A 21309-nucleotide genomic window follows, 5' to 3' on the forward strand; every position below is an offset into this window, starting at 1 on the left:
ATAGAGTTTTAGGTTTCATAATGAGAAACTGTAAACAATTCACTAATATTACATCTCTTAAAACACTGTTTTACTCACTAGTTTAATCAAGTCTTGAATATTGCTGCTTAGTGTGGTATCCAATATATCAGATTCATGTTAAGGCTCTAGAGAATGTTCAAAGAAAATTCCTCAAATTTTTGCATTTGAAGGAAACTGGTGTCTATCCTCAAAGAGGATTTGATAATGCTCTTTTACTGTCTCAGTTTAATATCGATTCTCTTAATTTTAGAAGGATGCTTGTTTCTAATAACTTTGTATATAAGCTTACTCACAATCTTATTGATTCGCCCCATCTTTTATCAGTGTTAAACTTTAGAGTACCAAGATGTAACTCACAGCTTACCGAAACATTTTATTGTCCTCATTCGAGAACTAACATTGGTAAGAAGTCAATTTTTGTTATGACCACAAATTTTAGCAACATCTCTGCTTTGTGCGATATACATAACTGTTCTCTTAGACAAGTAGGTATTTTCACTAGGGAAATTTTCTCCCCTCTTATTTAAGTTAGATGTGTAGGTCTTATAGCTTAAGCACATATTGTATTTTTCAGTTTTTTTTTTCATATTTTATATCTGTTACTTGGTGTGCTAGCTTTGTTCTGTAAATGGTTTTGTACTGTTGAACAATAAACAATAAATAAATAAATAAATAAATAAATAAATAATTTTTTTTTATACTGTTCATAACTTTGATTCAATTGGGTGCGGTAAAATGTTAACATACTAATAATAACCAAATTGTCTGTGTGTTTACTACATTTAAATTACATATCTATATTTTATATTCAGATAAGATTGTGATTCATATAAAACCAAAATTTCCTGAAATATGCGTGTGGATAAAGTAAAATCATACTTATTTTGGGAGGGTATGCATCTGTATTTATTTAAGATTTAGATGGGTTCCACACATTCTATGTTTTTAAAATTATTTTTTACCATTATTTATATGACGCAGCTTTAGTTGGTTGTTCTCTGATATTAAATTTAAATGTAGGCTTATTCATGGTTTTTTAAAATTCTGTATGGATGCGACCTCTAAAATGAAGTGCAAATAATTCAAAGTAAATTTTTTGTTATAAAATGCAATAATTATGAACAATACTTATCCCAATATGTATGTATCGGAAATGTTTATTCAACAAGCAACCAATTTTTAGGTATAAGAATTCCAGTTCTGATTGATTATTAGGAGCAAACAGCTCTTTTAAAGTTTGTTTCTGTGATGCTATAGATTTTAAATTTTTGCCGTTTATAAAAACGTATGATCAGCATCTTTGGAAACATGGTTGAATTTTTCGAGTCTTTTAAAGTAGCCGCATAACATACATAACATTCATCATAGTTTTATAAGCCCTTGTGCTAAATCTTGATAAGATTTGTTTTATATACTGTGATTTTACCATGTTTTTTTAGCTCAACTTTCTTATTACTTCACGGGCGTAGTACACTTTAAACTTATACAAAAAAATTTAATAACAAATATCAATATGTTGCTGTCCTTGCATCAGATTAATAGCGTTGAATAAAAAAAAATATAACTATTCAATATATCTACTTATCCAGAGATATTAAAATCTTTCATGTAAACCAGTATGATAGTTACAAGCTAGTAATAGAAAATAAGAGAAAGAGATAAAAGTCACCTCAATTATTTAAAAAAGCAATGGTCAATAATTAAGAATTAATAAGTTAACCCCTTAATGCATGAATTTTTTGTTTTTTTATAAAAAAAATCTACTAGTACAAACCTGACCTCAAGATTACGTTAAAAATATTTAAAAAATTCCTTCTTCGGTAGTTTTTTCTATTTTTCCAAGTTTTTTTTTTGTTCATATATGGCACATTATGGATTAAAACAACATTTAAAAACTGTAAAAAATACCTTTCTTATTTTATAATAAAATGTTTTGAGTGTGAAACTTGTAAAAACAGTTCCTATCATTGTTTAAACAGAGAAAAATATTACATTTCTCGCATTTTATGAAGCTTTTTGCGCCACAGGAATATTTGCATATTTGCCTTTCATTACACCATAATGGAAGATGATCATATCTCATATCTATCTGTTCTAACATCTTGCATAGGAAAATCGGTTGCTGGATCCCTTATTTTCTTGTTTTGCAAATTTTCCATAGCTCCACTTGGAATTGTGCCACTGCTTTCTAGTAGAACCAGCTTTATTAACTTTGCACAAACACTCTGCTACTGCTATTTTGAAATCTGCCAGAGCTAAATTATGTTCATTGCCACCTCTTCTCCAAAGAATCCATGCATTGACAGCCATCAGATCAATAATATGAAAGAATATACGCATGTACCATTTCTTGGATCTGAGTTTGATCCTATAGTATCCTAGCATCGAATCCAGGAGGTCGACACCTCCCATATACTACTGATTGTAGATCGTTACAGCTCTTGGACATGGAACCATTATATGTGTCTTATCCTTTTTTGAAAATCTTTTCTCCTCGACTGTTGGCATACTTCCAGCAGTCGAGTTGAATTTGTTGATAAAAGGTTGACTAATTTGTTGTCATATCATGCAACAACAGATATTTTGGTACCATAAATTGTGGCAACTTTCTCTACCATAGCTCCTCGGCCGTTCTTAACTGTTTCTAGTGGTAACAGACCCTGTTTCGTATAAGATAAATTTGCAATGGAACGCTCTTGAATCAATTATCGAAAAATATCTTATGATTGGGTACTGTTTGTGTTAGCCGCAGAACCACGTTTGAACTCACCCCCAGATCAGGTAAAATTGGTCTGACTTCCAGCAAAAATTTGTGGTTTTTTTGCGGATTATATTATTTTATGGACGAACGCGCTTTTGTAGGAATTATATGCTTATCTACTTATAGCTAAAAATTCCTCTTTTGAAACTTTGAGTAGCTGCTCTCGTAGTTTACTTAGAATCGGTCGGATTTTGAAAAGCTCATCATGACCAGGATTACCGGCAGCAATAGCATCGTTATTGTTCGCGAAATGTAAAAAACGTTTTTATTCCTTCCATCTGTTACACGACATAACATCTGATATCAATTGGTGAGTCAGGCTGCAGTTCCAATAACTTCTAGGGTTTTGACATATAAATGCAGGTGCCTATGAACTGTTCTAGCTCATTTTCAGTAAGATCTAAAGGTTTTATAAGGTCGTTTTTCTACTGAATATAAACTATATCATTGATGATTCCATCTGTTAGAAAACATTTGAAAAATGCATAAGGGGAATCTGCTTGCTGCAATTTAGGTGGCAGGTTAGTAGAACCGAGAAATTTTATATCTTTATCTGATGTTATCAAATGATCTTGCTTCCAAGTTGGATGATTTTTACCTCTATTCTTTATTAGACTACACCGTAATTGGTTCAAGGAAATATCATCTTCGCTATCTGAAACGCTTTCTGAATCTGTTTCTGGGATAAACATTTTTGATTCATTATTTTCTATTGTATCGTCTTCAGAGTCTGACTCTGGGGCTTATATAATAGGAGGAATATCATCATCTCATAGTTTCATCTAGAAGTTTTTTTTGAGCTATAGAAGTCTTTCGGATCCATTTTCCTAAAATACCAGAAAAAATACAATAATACCTGGTTTAGAAAGCATCTTGCGCCATATATGTCCATGACAGTTTTGCACAAAACTGCATATTGTGGCATATATGGCACAAACAGTTTTTTAGTAAAAAAAAACAAAATATAAGGATATACTTGAAATTACCCACAGGATCATTTTCTTGAAGGCCTCACTGTATGTGGATATTTTTTTTTGAATGAAAATATTCAATAGAAACTCCCTTGATTAAAGATCAAATTTCACTATTCTTAGAAGTACCTGGCAATACAACGGCCATTTGCAAAATTTCATAAAACTTCAATTTGCCGTATTGAGATGGCGTCACATGGCAGGTTATATGAAATTTGTGCCACATATGAACATATCATACATAAATAAATACTTTGAATTGAGGTTTGGTTTATAAGGGTAAGGCTTAGGAACAGTAATTGTGCCATATATGACCCACTATGCGGTAAGGGGTTAACAATCTTTTGTAAAGTAAAAATTATTTTATTAACTACAGGAGGTCGATACTTATATAGATATCTGATTGCTGATAGTACCACAGGACTACATTTACTAATTTTAATATTGCATATTCTTATCACCTAATTGATATAAATCTGTTGAATTAAAAAAGTTCCTGCCTCCTTAAATACGCGAATTAGTGCATATTTTTTAACTTTAAATAGACATTGGTTCAGCAATGGGTTCTGTGTAATAATAAAAGGATTAAGAACAGTTCGACATGTATCTACAGGATGGTTGGTAATCAATGCGCCAAAAAGCAAATCTAGGTTAAACTCGTAAAAATGTCGATGCTGAGTCAAGTGTAAAATGTTGCTCATAATTTAGGTACAGGGTGTTCAAATTTTATTTTCGAATTGATTTTTTTCTCTATAGCTCAAGTTGTTGAGAGGGTTTTTAGGGATTTTTTAGGGATGTAGAGGACGCTAGTTCCATCACATTCACACGCTGTTTCATGCCATACCTTTCTTACTAGTACGGTTTTATTTATTTTTATTAAAGTTAATAACAGAATGATGATCTTTAAAAAAAAAAAGGGTTCTACATATATTTCGGTTTATCAAAGCGTTTTCGAAATATTTGCTTTTAAATATTTTGGAAATATAATGGAAAACTTCACTTCAACAAATGAGCAAAATGTCCACCATTCACTTGGCAGTTTCTTAATCCTTTCACCAAATAGTGCCTTCCTTGGAATAAAGCTAGTTTCGTATACGGATTTCTTCTGTATAAACTAATGGCTTAATTTAACCCAAAAATAAAAAATCCAAAGGGTTAAGATCCGGGCTACGCGGAGGCCATGGAAATGAGTGAGGCAACCATTTATCTTAAAAAATGCTAATTGCAACTGAATAATGCGGTGGAGCTCCATTATGCCATATACCACATTTTTTGTCGCAAATTTAAAGAAACATCATCGAGTAGGTCCGGCAAATCATTCTGTAAAAACTGCAAATACTATTAAAGTAAATATAGTAGAATATAATGAAATCCACAGAAACATTTGTCGCAGAATTTGAGAGGCAAAGAATGAAAAAACATGGTTATCTAAACAAGGTGAAGAAGTAGAAAAATTTAAATGACAGTTTCGACTTAAATAAAATACTAAAAGAGATAACCAATTCTTTTAAGAAGGCAAATACCTCAAAAATCACTAAAAATCACCAGATCCTAACATAAAGTGTAGGAAACATACAGTGCCTTCATTTCAAAACGAACCACCCTTAATAACTTCTTAAAAAAACAAACACGTCAATCTAGATATACAGGATTTTATATTTACTTAATTTAAGACACTTCATTTTCTATTTATACTAGAAACAGAAGTCATATGCACTCTCAGCACTAAAAAACAAAAAGGCACCGGGCTCAGACAACATACATGCGAAGTGCTGAAATTCTTAAACACTTAAAAACTATGCAGACTTTTTAATAACATCTATGAGAACGGCGAGACCCCAATCGACTGCCTAATCTTAACCTTTGTTGGTACCCTCAAACAACCAAACGCAAAAACATGGGAAGACCACCGACTTATTAGTCTTATGAGTCATGTACTAAAGGCATTTCTAAAAATAATTTCTCAAGAGATTACATAATGAAATGTGTGAGGAAAGCACGCGAGAAACCCTGCCTGCATAGAACAATATAACTAATGAGCAACTCTTACAGAGAACAAAGCACGTCCCAAGGCACAATTTACTAAAGACTATATACTAATAAACGAACACAACACCAACATGCTAAGCGTACGGCAGCAAAAAAAAATAACAGAAATTTTGTCTTAACTGTATTTAGCAGGCTGAAATCAAATCAATCGTTTAACTCTTGAGATAATTGACTCAGCTTTATTTGTTACCTCATTTCAGCTGTTATCTAATTAGTAGGAAGGTATCTGATTAGTATCATATGCAAAATAAAACTCTTGAAATAATTGAAATCAAACCATGTATGAATAACTGAAACAAAAGTGGTCCACAGTATTTCCTGCGGCACATTCAGAACTGAATATATAATTTATATTGTCTGTTATTGACTTGTTGTCTATTTCCTATGAGTGATTTAAATTTGGACATTTTTTGGAGTTGATTTGGTAATTCAGTTATACCCATACCTTCTAGATGTTTAAACAGAGCATACTGCGTTGTGCCAAGTGTCCCTTGCAAAATCAATAAAATGAGTTATACACTTCATACACATATAATTATATGTATGAGTGAATTTTTTTTTACCGTTTTTGTGTATAATATTGTTCATGATTTTGTTCCTGAAAGGCTTTGATCGTTGCCATAAATCGTTATATAATTTCCCTCATCTTCAGGAGACAGAATTCAGGGAGCCTTTTGTGTAAGGGTATCTCTGTAAATGTGCATATTATGGCCTGTTGGTCACCTTGCATTATTAGCTTTTTTATTTAGTTACAAATTCTTTGATTTTTTTGTTTATGGTGAAATACTCTGAAATATTTAGTGGAATTTTCTAAAACTTGATAAACCTACCTATTAGTTTTATTCTTTGTGCTTAATTGCTGTAATTTCTTGGTGACTAATAAAAATCTTATTATTATTATTATTATATTTTTTTAGTAACACCATTTTATTTCAGATGACTCTGTCGCGAGCGACATAATAAATCTTCGAATGAAAACCGATGACTTTGAATACATCAAAGTCATCGGTAGGGGAGCATTTGGAAAAGTTCAACTTGTAAGACATAAACACACCAGACAGGTAATTTGAATAAATCCTTTAAAGCATTAAAACCTGATTTACATATGAAAATTGCCTAATCAGGTATACGCAATGAAAAGGCTCAGTAAAGCAGACTTAATAAAGCGTTCGGACTCGGCGTTTTTCTGGGAAGAACGGCACATTATGGCACATGCGAAATCCGAATGGATAGTCCAATTACATTACGCGTTTCAAGATGCCAAACATCTTTATATGGTGATGGATTACATGCCGGGTGGCGATATCGTAAATTTAATGCTGAACTATGAGATACCTGAGACGTGGGCCAAGTTTTACACTATGGAGGTGGGATAATTACATAAAACACTTCTGACCCTTTTGTTTTTGATGGAACATTTGACCTGTTGTAGGTTGTTCTGGCCCTAGATGTGATCCACTCAATGGGTTTTGTTCATAGGGACGTCAAACCCGATAACATGTTATTGGACAAACATGGACATTTGAAATTGGCAGATTTCGGTACTTGTATGAGGATGGATTCTGACGGGTTAGTTAGGTCTAATAATGTCGTCGGCACTCCCGACTATATTTCACCTGAGGTGTTACAAAGCCATGGCAAAGGTATACTAAAAATTAAACAGATTTATTGCAATCTATTATTATTTGGAATATTTTTTTTAGGTATCTATGGTCGCGAATGCGATTGGTGGTCTGTGGGTATTTTTGTCTATGAAATGTTGGTGGGAGAAACGCCATTTTACGCCGACAGTTTGGTAGGAACTTACAATAGGATCATGTACCATGACAGGTACCTCGCATTCCCTGAAGAAGTTGAAATATCTAGTGAAGCTAGATCACTTATACAGGTAGGTAAAAATGTTTTTATAAAAAACGGAATTTTAACGCTATTTGACTATAGAAAAAATAAAACCTCCAAGTCTCAGTCTCAAAATATCTTTTTGTCATCAGGTTACATGTTTTGCTAATAAAGCATCATCAGACCTACAATAAATAGAAAAACACACGTAATAACAATAAAACCTTACATTAAAACAAAATCAAATTTTAAAATTAGTTTATAGCTAGATGACTTGCTAAATACTGACAAATAAAATTTAAATCTGAGAACACCCACAAATATTTTATAATAAAAAACAATAACATGCCACAAAAATTCAACAAAAAATATAAAAAGGAAAAAAACGTGACTAGTGTAGTATTTGAACCCACGCTCTAAAGTTGATCTCGGTGAAACACCAGACCGTTAACCACTCGGCCAGCCGTGCTTATGAATGTTAGAGTCAAAGGCATATATGCGTATCGTGAGCAGAAACAGGAGGTTAGATAAGATTATTAAAGATAAGTCCTGGCTCAAAGGTGAAAACATCATTAACGCATGTCAAAATTGGACTCTTTTTGGCTTTGGTTATTTCCATTTTCTCCAAGAGATCCAACTTTCTACCCTTAGGGCACTCGTGAACAATGGAAACATTTTCAGGGACGGAAAAACTATGACCCGTTGATAATAAATGGTTAGCAAATGCTGACTTAGTTTCTGTGGTGTCGGTGTCCCTGAGCCTATTAACGAGGCTTAGGTCTTCCTGTACTCTTGTGGATACTCTCCTTCCTGATTGTCCCACATAAACAGCAGGGCAATCCCTACAATTAAGACAATATACACCCGATTTGGATAGAGGGTCACTTTTATCCAACGTCTTTACTAGGTTCTTTCTTAGCGAGTTCTTTGGGAGAACGAGTGAAGCTGTTGGCTGTGTTTTTGATAAATCTGTCTATGGCAAGGGATATCTTCTTGAATTAACTTTCATTAATAGTTAAGAAAAAGCTTTCATTTTTGTACAATTTTTTTATGGCTTTTGATTTAAATGCAGATTATTTGGGTATTAATCAGCTAATTAGGCGGAGTTAACTGGGACCTTGTTTTGAATGTAAATAATATTGATGAAGCGCTTTCAGGGGTCTATCATATATTGAATATGGCTATAGCTTTGTTTGTGCTTCTTAAGAAATTTAAAACCTCATCTTTGGTTTTTGTTTGTTGGTTTTCAGGGGAGTTAAAGTATTTGGTCCAGCAAAAGAAATATGAAATCTTGTTACCAGAAATTTAGTTTAAATGTAGTGCTGCTAATGTAATGATCAATTACAGGAGTGTGTGCGTAGAGTTTGTCATTCCAAAACTTCTAGACAGTCTTGTTGTATCAGGGTTCTCTGTTGTATACTTTGGAGAAGGTTAAACAAGTGAATGTACTATATATCGACTTTTCCAAGGCATTTGACAATGGCAGCCGTAGCTTTTTACTGGAAAAATTGGCTTTTCAGATTGTTTGGTGGCTTGGTTTGCACGTTTTCTTTCTGACAGATTTCAGCAGGTACAAATCGGTGACACTAGGTCACACCTTATCTATGGTGTTAGGTCTCTGGTGTTCCACAGGGTGGTCATTGTTCTCGTCTAATGATATTTTGGTTTGCTTTGAGAATAGTAATTTTTTGTTGTTTACTGAGGATTTAAAGTTTTATGGGGTAATCAGCTCAGAACAAGACTTGGTTCTCTTGCAAGATGATCTGAATATATTGTGTGAATGGTGTGTTGGTAATGGTTTGGCTTTGAATGTTGGTAAATGTAGTTACATTAGTTTCTACAAAAGAAACAAACAGATAATTTTCTCCTATACTATTGATACTGTTAATCTTAGGTATACTGAAGTAGTAATGGACCTTGGTACCTTTTTTGATGAACATTTGAATTTTAATACACGTTTAATTAAAGTTTTTGTGAATTTTGATATATTTACCTAACAAAAAAATACTTGATCTTTAAAGTAGAGGACAATCTGAAACTTTTTTTTCTTGGACAGTTTTTGCTGTATATCTGAAAATAAAGTGGTGGGAGGGTATTTAGAGGTTTCCGTAAAAAACACCCTGTATCTTATAAATGTCTTCGAAATTAACAAGTTCTCCTTTTTACATGAATAATTGTATTGCACTGGAAAGAGTTCAAGCTAAATTTTTACGATTCTGCCTTTCCAAACTTCACACATTCCAGTTCCTAATGACCATTGTTATGATGAAGTAATGGACTTGCTGAATACGCCAAGTTAACCTAAATGACGCGCCAATAATGCTTTAATGTTTATCTATAAACTTTGGAATGGCCTTGTGATTTGTCCCGAACTACTTAATAAAATTTCATTTAATATTCCACACTGTAATCTAAGGGTGAATCAATTGTTTTCTTTGCCTCATCACCGTACCAATTATGATATGCACTCGCCTGTCGAAAGAACCTAGAGGCTAGTAGACTCTAATGGAATTGACATTTTGGGAATTTCCTCACTGCATTTTAAATTATGCTTATTAGGAATTTGTAGAATTTTGTCTTTTAAAATTATTTTGTTCCATACTTGGTAATTTGAAGTGCATTTAATCATTATCATTGATATTATCTTGTTTTTTCTTTAAGCTAATTTTGCAATGCCAATGGAGATAATTTGAGAGGTTATTATTGCTACTTGTAAAACAGTTTAATTATTCATGTTAGAAATTATTGAAATTAAGTCTTATAATTATTTTTTTATAATTTAATGATCCAAATAAGATTATATCGTTTGGATTATTGTTGGGTTTAGGGATCAATAAAATAAAAGTCCAAGCCTATTTAAATTAGGCAGTGGATCGGGTCACGGCAGCCGGGAACATTCGAACCAAATGTAAGGATCCCGGCAGCCGTGCTTTTTCGATTTACTTTATCTGTTCACGGCAGTCGGTAACGCTCTAACAAAATTTAAGTTCCCGGCTGCCGTGATTTTTATTTTTATATTCATACATCACGGCTGCCGGGAATATTAGGTTTGAAAATGCCATACCCGGCACTCGTAGCATCAGCAAGTCGTTATCGGCATCGGCAGTTCGAATTCAACAAGTTTATGTATGACTTTTTTAAGTTTGTAAATAGGTATGTGCTCAGTAAGTTACCGGTGTTTAATTCTGTTTTTAATATTTGCTCAAAGTACCTACCGTGATTTTCAATTGAGTTTAAAATGAAAGTTGGAGACAAATTTAAATCTTTTGAGGAATTCAAAGTGCAGTTGGAAAAATACAAGACCGAGACATTTACAGAATACTGGATAAGAGATAATAAGTCTTTTTCTTCTGCCAAGAAAAGATTCCCGCATCTAACAAACAAAGCCAATCCTACCCTAAGGTATTTAACAAATATTGTTTTATTCATGGAGGACAATATTTAAGAACTAAGGAAAAAAAAGTAGTAGAAAGACGAGGTAAAAATATACAATAATTTTTGAGGGACTCCTAAATACGACGCGTATTTTCTTGTGTTTTAGCTCTTTTAGACAAAATTGTAAAGCACAAATATATTTAAAATTAACTGACGATGGACAATCATTAGAAGTAAAGAGTCTAATCGATGATCCCCTGAACACAGAGTGAGTAAATGTGATAGATGATATGGACACTTTGTTTTAACGATTCTATTTAGATAGCCCTTCTCGTTGTTGTTTTTTGTTTGTTTGGGAAAAATCTGTATAGTATGTATAGTTATTTCAACGAGTAGTTCTGCTGTTCTGCATGGCGACCAGCAGGTAAAAACATTCATTCGTTTACTATCAAAAATTATTTCTGAAGAAAATCTGTAATGTTTCGCCAGTGACAACGTGATAGATGAATGTTTGTTGTTCATCTAATAATCTAATTGATATGACAAAGTAAAAAAAGAGCAGCACGATTTAGTTTACATTAACATATTTGCAGTAGAGGATTCTTGTGGTAGTACTGAAATAGTTGGAGTAGGTATAATAACTTCCGAAGATAGAGAGTCTGTTGATTGGCTGGTAAAGACTTTTAAGGAACGGAATCCTGCCTCCGACAAAACAAGAATTGTTATGACTGATAAAGATGAAAATGAAAGGGAAGTTATTAAAAAACATTTTCCATTATCCAGGTTGCTTCTATGCTCAAACATTTAAAAGACAGATTACTTCCAAAAAATTAGGAATTACTCCATCCGAAGAAGTATTAGCAAGAGAATTAATACAAAAAATCAGTTATTCTAAAAGCATTGAGAACTATAATTCCGTTTATGAACAGATGAAAACTGACTTACCTGTTTCTGTAATGGATTATTATGATAGTAACTGGCACCCTATTAAAGACCAGTGGGCAATAGGATTTACTTATCAGAGTGGTAATTTTTTGAATTCTACAAACAATAGAGTGGAATCCTTAAATAATAAAATTAAAACCTTTATAAAAAATATTCTACGTTGAAAGAATTTATTACCAATATATTCATAGAACTAACTATTCAAAGAAACGAGCGAGACCATAAAGCAGCCAAATTATTGCACAAAATTCCAGTAATATACAATCCCAAAAATGAGGCTTATTTACAATATGCAAAATTATTAACCCACTTTGCATATGGAATTTTAGAAAGTCAGTTGGAAAAATCGGAAACTGTGTGCACAAAAATTGAGTTTATATCTTTTGATAACTGCCTCTACCGAAGTTCTGAAGGAGTAATTCGCTGCAGTATTAATGGCTGTGAATGTTTATTTAGAAGCTCAATGCATTTGCCTTGCCAGCATATGTTTGCTACCCGAATTATTGCAGGTGAATTTTTATATGTCGAATCTTTGTGTCTAGAGAGGTGGCATAGAAAATACTACATGTCAGTCCATAGGTTATTCAACGATTCTGATGTTATTAATAGTCCCGAGTTTACAAATATTGAGGTTTTAGTAGATAAAAGAGTAATGTCTGCGCAGGAGAAATTTCGCAAAACTTTGACAGTTGCTAAAGAAATTTCTGGTGTTTGTGCCGAACAAAATCAAGAAGTCTTTGAATTTCGCTATAGACAACTAAAAGAAATATTGGATTCTTGGAAAAGTAATAAAGAAATTTTTGTGAAAATTATCTCTGACTGCAATGAAGAAACTAGTGCAACGATACAACTGGAAAAAAGATTCAAGTGCAACAAAACAACAAAGGGATTTATTTACTGATAGTTCAGAAGAAATACTCGAGATACAAGACGAAATTCCCGATATCATTCTATTAAATGAAAATAACGAAGAAATAACATTTAGTGAAAATAATAATGAGATTCTACTAAATAATGATTCTTCTGATACAACAGCTATTACAGGTATAAGTGAAATTGCCGAAAATTCCCAATCTTTGGAGACTTTCGATTAAAATGTTTTAAAGCAAGAAATAAAACTAACTTATGACATGTTTGACAACAATCCACCGTTAAATTCATTAGAAACTGGACCTTTGGACGAAGATGAATCACAAATTTCTACGGTGGGCCAGGTTGGAACAAAAGAATTAAGTGATTTGGCCGCACTACCAAAAGAAGTGGTCAAATTATCAGAAATGAAGATGCCTCTCCCAATTAAAAAACGCGGAAGGCCAAAAGGCTTAGAAAACACGGTTATCGGTTTACCTAAAAAAATAAAGATTATGGGTAAAATAATATTTAAAAAGCTTAATTACCGAGAAAAAGAAAAAATACTACTATCATGGATTTTGAAAGATAACACGAAAATTGCTAATATATCATCACCTGATTTCATAGTGTACGACAATGATATTAAACACATTGATTTAATTAACCGAAAAATAATTGAAGAAACTGTTGTAAATTTGTTTTATATTCGAAAATATCTTACAGTTGAAGCATGGAATAAGTTGTAAGACATTGTTACAACGAAGAAAGAACAGAATAACTGGATATGTTCTGCATGTCTTCAAGATATTTTTGAAATAAGTGTAAGATGTGATGTTTGTGTGAACCGATATCATTTAAAATGTGTTTCAATTAAAAAAGTCCCAAAACGAAAATTTTATGTATGTAAATTCTGCTAATAAACTTAGTACCTATGTAACTAGCATGTAGTTTTAGGCAAGTTGTGGTTGTAAATTTAATTCCTCAAATAAATGTTTATCAATAAATACATTATGTTTGTACGCACCCTGTCTTAGTGAATTTTGCATAACGCAATGCCTCAAAACATTTTTCTGAATTATTTAAGGGCTTTAATCTTTTTTAAAAAATTTTACAACATCAATAAGCGGGGCATCAATAGACGTTGATGTCTTAACACAAATGCGTACATAAATATAGTCAAAATAATTAGTGCAAAAAACTAACTAACCCAACTAATCAACATTTATTGCACACGTTAATGCATATTACAGGCACTAAAACAACTTTTTCCTTCATTCATTTATCAGAAATATAATCACGGCTGACGGTATAACTTACTATAACATATTGCTGATACCTATACCGACTACCGAGAACAAAAAAAGTTATTTTGACTGATACATAGGTACCGACTGCCGGGACCTAATATTGAAAACCGCAAAATCACGGCTGCCGGGAACTTTAATTTTGTTCGAGCGTAACCGGCTGCCGTGCCCCGATCCACTGCCTTTAAATTAATAAACGTCAGCAAATTTAAATAGGATTGGACTTTTATTTTTTTTTTATCCCTAAACCCAACAATAATCCAAACGATATAATCTTATAATTATTATTAATTAGTGGTTAGGTAGTTTTGCTTTTATTTCTTTATTAGAAATATTTATATATTTTTGTAATGGAGTTGATCCCGGAATTCTAACATTCATTTTGTCTTATAGGGTCTCTTGTGTGATAGACTTAAACGCTTAGGTAGGAATAGTGTAGACGAAATAAAGAATCACCCGTTTTTTGAAAACACTGAAGGATGGACCTTTAATAACTTAAGAGATTCTGTACCACCTGTAGTTCCTGAACTGGTTAGCGACGACGATACTAGAAATTTCGACTATGAACGGGATTACGAGAGAGACGAGTCACCTGAAGAGGTATACTTGAAAAAAAATCCTTAATTTCGTTATTTACGTTTAAATTTTTCAGATTTTTCCTACTCCAAACACTTTCGTCGGCAACCACCTTCCTTTTATAGGTTTTACTTATAATTCTGATTCCTACTTGCTCACCGCAGAGGACGACATAGATAGCAAAAACAGCAACCATATTTATCAAGATCAAAACGTAAACGCTCAAGTTAGCAAACTAGAACAGCAATTAGAGCAGGAAAAAAGTAGCTCAGAAAGTCTTAGAGCTAAACAAAAAATACTCATAGAGCAGCTAGATATTTTGGCAAGCAAAGAAACTTTATTGCGAGACGAAATTTCAAAGTACGAAAAAGAGTTGACGTTACTGAGGCATAGTTGCAAAGAGATGCAAAGGAAAGCAGAAACCGAAGGAGACATGAGAAAAAACACCGAGAAATTGTTAAGCGATTTAAAGCAAAAATTCGAAGAGGAGCAGAACAAGAGAACTAAAGAAATGAACAACAATCAGCAGCACAATGACAAAATACATTTGCTAGAAAAGCAAATCGGGGAGATGCAAGAGAAACTGAAAATTGAAACCGAAAGCTGTCAGAGGTTGCGCAAACAAACTACGGAACTCACCATGGCCAAATCGAGTTCGGAAATGAAGGTGGCGGAGTTTCAAACGTCTCTGCAAAGTTTACAAGCGCAAAAGGACGTTTTACAAACGGAAGTGTCCAGTTTGCACGAGCAACTTAGCCAAGAACGAAACTCGCTCGCTCAAGCTTTTGACAATCAGCTGTTGTTGGAGTCCAAAGTGTCTTCTTTGAATAAAGAACTGGAAATGGTCAAGCAGAAAGAGGGAAAAACATCCGCGGATAATCAGCAGCTAAATGAAAGAGTGTCTTATTTGGAGAAAGAAAACGCTGGGTTAGCGGCTGAGCTAAATACCGCTCAGACGAGGTATCAGCAAGAGGTCAAGGCGCACGAAGAGACTGAGAAGAGCAGAATGATGAATAAGGAGGAGGCGAATTTGGAAGTTGTTAAGGGTAAGTCTGCTTACTTGATGTGCTTTAACGTTGCGTAATTGGAAGGTGTTTAAGAAAATAATCTGAAAATTTAACAATTCTGGTTGTGATCGAAGATATTTGTTTCAAAACTCCAAGTGACTTGGAGTTTTCTTTATTTTAACCATCGAAGATACTTGTGCTTGAGATTAATCAAGGCTTTAACAAATCCTCCTGTCATTATTGAACTAGATTTATAATAATTAAAACTACCGGACTATAATTGCCACTCGAAGATTATACGGGGGTGGACTATTAGAATTGAAGAGAATATGGCAAATCGAATTAAATTAATATACTTAATAAGGTGGACGCAGTTGTCATTAAAACATAACCGAATTCGGTAATAAATAAAATGACTCTTCTTCTTTCCGTGCTCTCTACAATGAAGGTTAAAGAGTTTCATTTGAGTAATCCTTGATTCTTTGTTTTCTAAATACCTCAATAAATCGAGTTAATAATTTTTTACTCCAGTACTGTTTTTCTAATTTTTTTCATACTACCTTGCGCCCTTAAGTATTTCTGTGTATGGCTGCCTAATGTATCTATTACGTTTCAATTTACACCCTTGAGCCACACTCTAAATATCAGGTCTTTTGTTATACAATTTTTTTTTACTCACGACTTATTTTTTTATGCAGAACTTGTGGAAAGAATTATAACTGGTAATTAAACAGCACTCTGGTAGTTTTTTCGAAGGATCACTGTGTATGTGCATATGCATGAGAAATATTTAATTTGGTACTGTTAATATTACATTAAGTGCATGTAAATGCTAGGCATTTAGGCATTTTTTCTTTCTTTTTCTCGATTGCACATTTGGCACCTGGTAGATTTTCTTTAAATGTTTAGTAGTTATTGCAATTATATTTCAATAATTTATCAGTCGTGACTTTGCATTTCATTAGACTATTATATTAACAGTTATTACAATAAAAATGTTGTATTAAAACTACAACAGAGCACATCGTAAATAAAGAGGTAATAAAGCTATATTTAAAGCATAATTCTTGACCTATTATAGTTTTTTTTTACTTATACTTCAAATATGTTCGTCCCTGATTACTTGTAGTCTTATAAAACACAGCATATACAGTATTGTGCAAAAAGACAGCAACATTGAACTTTCCTGTTATATATCTTTTAGTATCTATTTTATAAGTAAGGTTTATATATTATTTACAAGAATAGTTAGAGTCTGTTTATATTTTCATATTATCATATTTTTTGTATCATAATAAATAAAACACCAAATTGTTTTATGCAAATTTATTATTCAAAAATATAGCAACAAAAAATAGTTTTGATTCTAAAAAAAATATAACCCAACTAAATTAAAATCAATTCAATATTTCATGTAGTACCCCTTCTCCTTTATAACATCTGCACATCGTCTTGGCATGGACTCAGTTAATTTCATAATATAGTCATTGTTCACTTCTTTCCAAGCCTTTTCCACTATTTCAAAGAGAATATTTGTATTAGAGCATGTTAGGTGCCTGATTTTGGTGTCAATGTAATGCCACCAAAATATTATTAGTGTCAATGTAAAAAAGGTGCCATAAATTTTCTATAGGGTTTAGTCTGGCGATTGAGATGGCCAGACCATTACATTTATTTTTTCATGGGATAGTCGACCTCTTAGCAAATTGAGAAGTATGTTTTGGATCGTTGTCATGCTGAAATATGGCTGTTACTGGCATGACTTTATCCATCTATGGCACTAAATGTGTTTGGAGAATGTCTTTGTACATGAAACGATCCATTTTGCCCACTATTCTTACTATGGGTCCCATGTCACGAGCCGAGAAACATCCCCATACAAGAATATTTCCCCCTCCATGTTTAACTGTGGGGCAAATGTACTTTTTGTTTAATCTTTGTTCACTGGGGCGTCTGACGTACATCACTCCATCAGTCCTGAATAAATTATATTTAGATTCTTCACTAAATACGACTTTCTTCCAATCAGCTACAAACCAGTGGACATAAGATTGGGCAAAGTGAAAACGAGCCTTGACGTTCTTCTTTGAGAGTAACGGGTTTTTGGCGGGGCGACGAGCAGGTAAGTTGGCATCAAGTAATCTTCTCCTTACGGTACTGGAACTGAGGTTTACTGCTCCACCCTCTTTTAATTTTGCCAAAATTTGGGAAGAAGACAAAAAAGGATTTTCTTTGGTAATTCGTAGCAGTTGCCTATCCATCCTCAAATTTGTTTTTCTGGGTCTACCAGGAATGGGCGCCGGTGCAGCTGTTCCAGTAAAGCGAATTTTTTTGCAAACTCTGGATACGATTGACCTGTAAAGCCGTACGCTTCTTGCAATGTCACTCTGCCTAACACCATTTTCGTAATGCTCCACAATAATTTTTCTTACATCACCAGAGACGGTTTTTGAGCGACCCATTTTAAGTTAATTCTGAGATTCAAAAATAACAACTTTACAGCAGGTAAATCGATATTTAACTGATAAAATAAATGCGAAACAAGAATGTTGCTATATTTATGCACATTATCTAAATCAACAAACATGAAGTTCCTTACTCTGCATTGGCATTCTTATGATATCTCGGTATATTTATAAATAATACAGAGGCGTGTACTTAAAAGTAAAGAAATAATATGGAATAAATAAAGGAGCAAATAATATTTTTGAAAACATCGCTTGTTGCTATATTTATGCACAATACTGTATAAGAAGAAAGAATGCCTACAACTCATTCAACTAATTTTTGTTCATTAAAATGTTTAAAATTATTGAGGAAATATTAGAAACTAACCTTATACAAAAAAATAAACTACCTGCTGCAAAAATATCTATCTTAATAAAGTGTACAGGGAAGAAAGTCACATTTTCATATTTTCAAGAAAATTGGATTTTAAAATTTGAAATCAAATTCTGCAATACTCAATAACATAATATTTAATGAACTGATAATTAAAACGGTTTACGCAACTACAGTAGAGTCTCGATAACGTGAACTAATTAGGGATGACTGTGTTCATGTTTTCGAGGAGTTCATGTTACTGGATAAAGTTAATCGCATGATAAACTAACACGTATATGTACTTTGAATATATATTTTATTGGAAAATCAAACAAAAACATGTTATACAGTTAGTAATACATAGTCGAAAATGTATATGTAGATGTTTATACATGGTATAAAGAAAAAAATTATTATTGTATAGGTAAGTATATGTATGTAAGTACAATGTACATTATTTATATTTAATCCGTTGTTTTTAGAAAAAAGTTAACTAACTTTGTTTGGCGGATACGTTGTTTGTTTGAAAGAATAGTGCACATTCACGTAATTTGTGTAAACACTGAATATCCTCGAAGTCGGCATTGTTTTGCTCCGCCCATTCTAGACCTCTGTTAAATATACGAACTGCCTCAATGTGAGTGACTTCCATAGCCTGAGAAACCTCTGGATCTTGATCCTGTTCGGTTTCTGAATCATTAGACACTGCAGTACAATTCTCATCATTCTTCGATATCTCCACGTTCGAAGTCTTGCCCTGGATCAATTTCTTCTAATAAATTGAGGTTAGTCTCTACAATGCTATTCAGGCTTAGTAACTCTTGACGAAGAGTTGCCAAGGATATTGTGTCTTCACGATCATCATTGCTTTGGCTTTCGAAAATATTTTTCCAACACTTTTTAATGGTTGCTGGTTCTAATTTATTCCATGCTCGTGATAAGTTTAAAATATCATCCCTGACGTTGTATTGTTTGATAATGACATTCATGTCCTTAGATTTATTAGCTACAACCATTGCCAAAAACATGGAGCGATAATGCAGTTTAGTCAACCTAATAACGTTTTGGTCCATAGGTTGAATTAAGGGTGTGACATTCGGAGGCATATACATAACTTGAACTAGTCCATCATCAGATAAAAGTTCCTCTACTGCGGGATGACTGGGGGCATTATCCAATAAAAGAAGTGCTTTCTCTGGAAGACCTTGTTTCTTAAGAAACTTTCTCACCTAAAATTAAAACAAACTTTTAATTTTGAAATGTATAGCTATAGCAGGAAATTTAGCTCAGGAACAAACATTTCTTTGAATCATTCCTTAAAAATTCCGGCTGTCATCCATGCAGATTGTGAGTTTTTATAGTGTACAGGAATGTAAGAGTTCTTAAAACTTCGTGGTTTTTTAGCTTTCCCTATTACCAAAGGAGTCAATTTATGTAGTCCAGTCGCATTTGTACATGCTAGAAACGTTATTCTTTCTTTGGCTGTTTTTCTTCCAGGGGCAGTTTTTTCTTCACTGGATACGTAAGTCTTTCCGGGTAAAAGCTTCCAGTACAAGCCGGTTTCATCGGCGTTGTACACATGGTTATAGTTTAAGTTTAGGTCCTTGATTTTTTCTTCAAGTTTACGTAAGAATGGTGAAACCAGCTCGGGCTGAGAAGATAGTTTTACACCAGTTATTGTTAGGAAGCGTATACCAAATCTTTTCTTAAACTTTTGCAACCACCCCAAGCTCGCAAAAAAAGTGGAATTTTTGTCGTACAGTTTTTCGTGAAAATATTTGGCTTTCTTTTTTAAACCACTTATTGGTGCATTCCTCTCTCGTTGTCGCAAAAACCACTTATACAAAGCTTTTTCCAATAATGGATATTCAGAAGGTCTAAGAGATTTTCGTTTACCTGGTCCAGAAAAAGTCAAGGCAACTGTTGAAGTAATTTGGTTTTTTTTCTTCTTAATTGCACACACCGTGGATTTGGCTATTCCATACTTTTTTGCTAAAAAGATAACTCCGCAACCTCTACTGACATCGGACAAGAGTTGGGCTTTTTTTTCCAGAGTTAAATAATTTACTTTCTTAGTAGACATCGTGCTTGTTTCGTATTGATCGGCGAACAAACACTATAAGACGCAAATTTCGTATCTCTTCCAAACATGTACAAACAAGATATACAATTTGGCGGCGATATGCAAAAGCACTAAGTTGCCGACAAAGTGAACATAGGAAATGCCGCTTAATGCCTACGGGTAAAACGGTAAAACGATATAAATATTTTTTTTTCACATTGTAGAGGCGAGATATTTTTGGCGTTCACGTTTTAGAATAGACTGAATACCAATTAGGCTGTTCACCTTTAGGGATGTTCACGTTATGGGACGTTCACGTTATCGAGACTCTACTGTACTTGGTAATAATACTTGGTTGAAAAACTTAAAAAATTGATATAACCAAGGTGCAAAAATATCGCAAATTATATAATTTTATTTTTTTTGTTTGATTGCATTCTGTTTCTTCTTTGGTGGGACATTTTTCTTTTAATTGTGTAAGGTAACTTTTGGTAAAGTGCGAGGTTTTCTCCTGTTCAGTGGTGCACAACTTCTTCAAATCCAATGGATTTCGATACTTAAATAATTTTAAGCAAAATTTTCTCAAAGAAATAATGTTTAGGTGGCAAAACAAACTATCTAACTGGAATCGCAAGGATTTACGGATTACTGAGGTGATAAAGCATCCATCAGGGAAGGATGATCCTGAGAAATTCTTTTATAGGTAGTGATTTGTCGAAAGGTT

The 21309-nt window shown here is 33.2% G+C and overlaps 1 protein-coding gene across 1 annotated transcript in view; it reads left to right on the plus strand.

The window, feature by feature from the left end:
• The window catches only part of LOC126745621 (rho-associated protein kinase 1), a 54757-nt gene that overhangs the window by 9735 nt on the left and 23713 nt on the right, over positions 1-21309 (plus strand). Inside the window, exons 3-8 of the mRNA XM_050453553.1 lie at positions 6739-6863; positions 6927-7169; positions 7235-7445; positions 7506-7690; positions 14511-14717; positions 14770-15739. Coding sequence (XP_050309510.1) covers positions 6739-6863; positions 6927-7169; positions 7235-7445; positions 7506-7690; positions 14511-14717; positions 14770-15739 — 1941 coding nt within the window. The remainder of the gene's footprint in view (positions 1-6738; positions 6864-6926; positions 7170-7234; positions 7446-7505; positions 7691-14510; positions 14718-14769; positions 15740-21309) is intronic.

The sequence above is a fragment of the Anthonomus grandis genome, chromosome 16, assembly GCF_022605725.1.
Source record: "Anthonomus grandis grandis chromosome 16, icAntGran1.3, whole genome shotgun sequence".
NCBI lineage: Eukaryota > Metazoa > Arthropoda > Insecta > Coleoptera > Curculionidae > Anthonomus > Anthonomus grandis.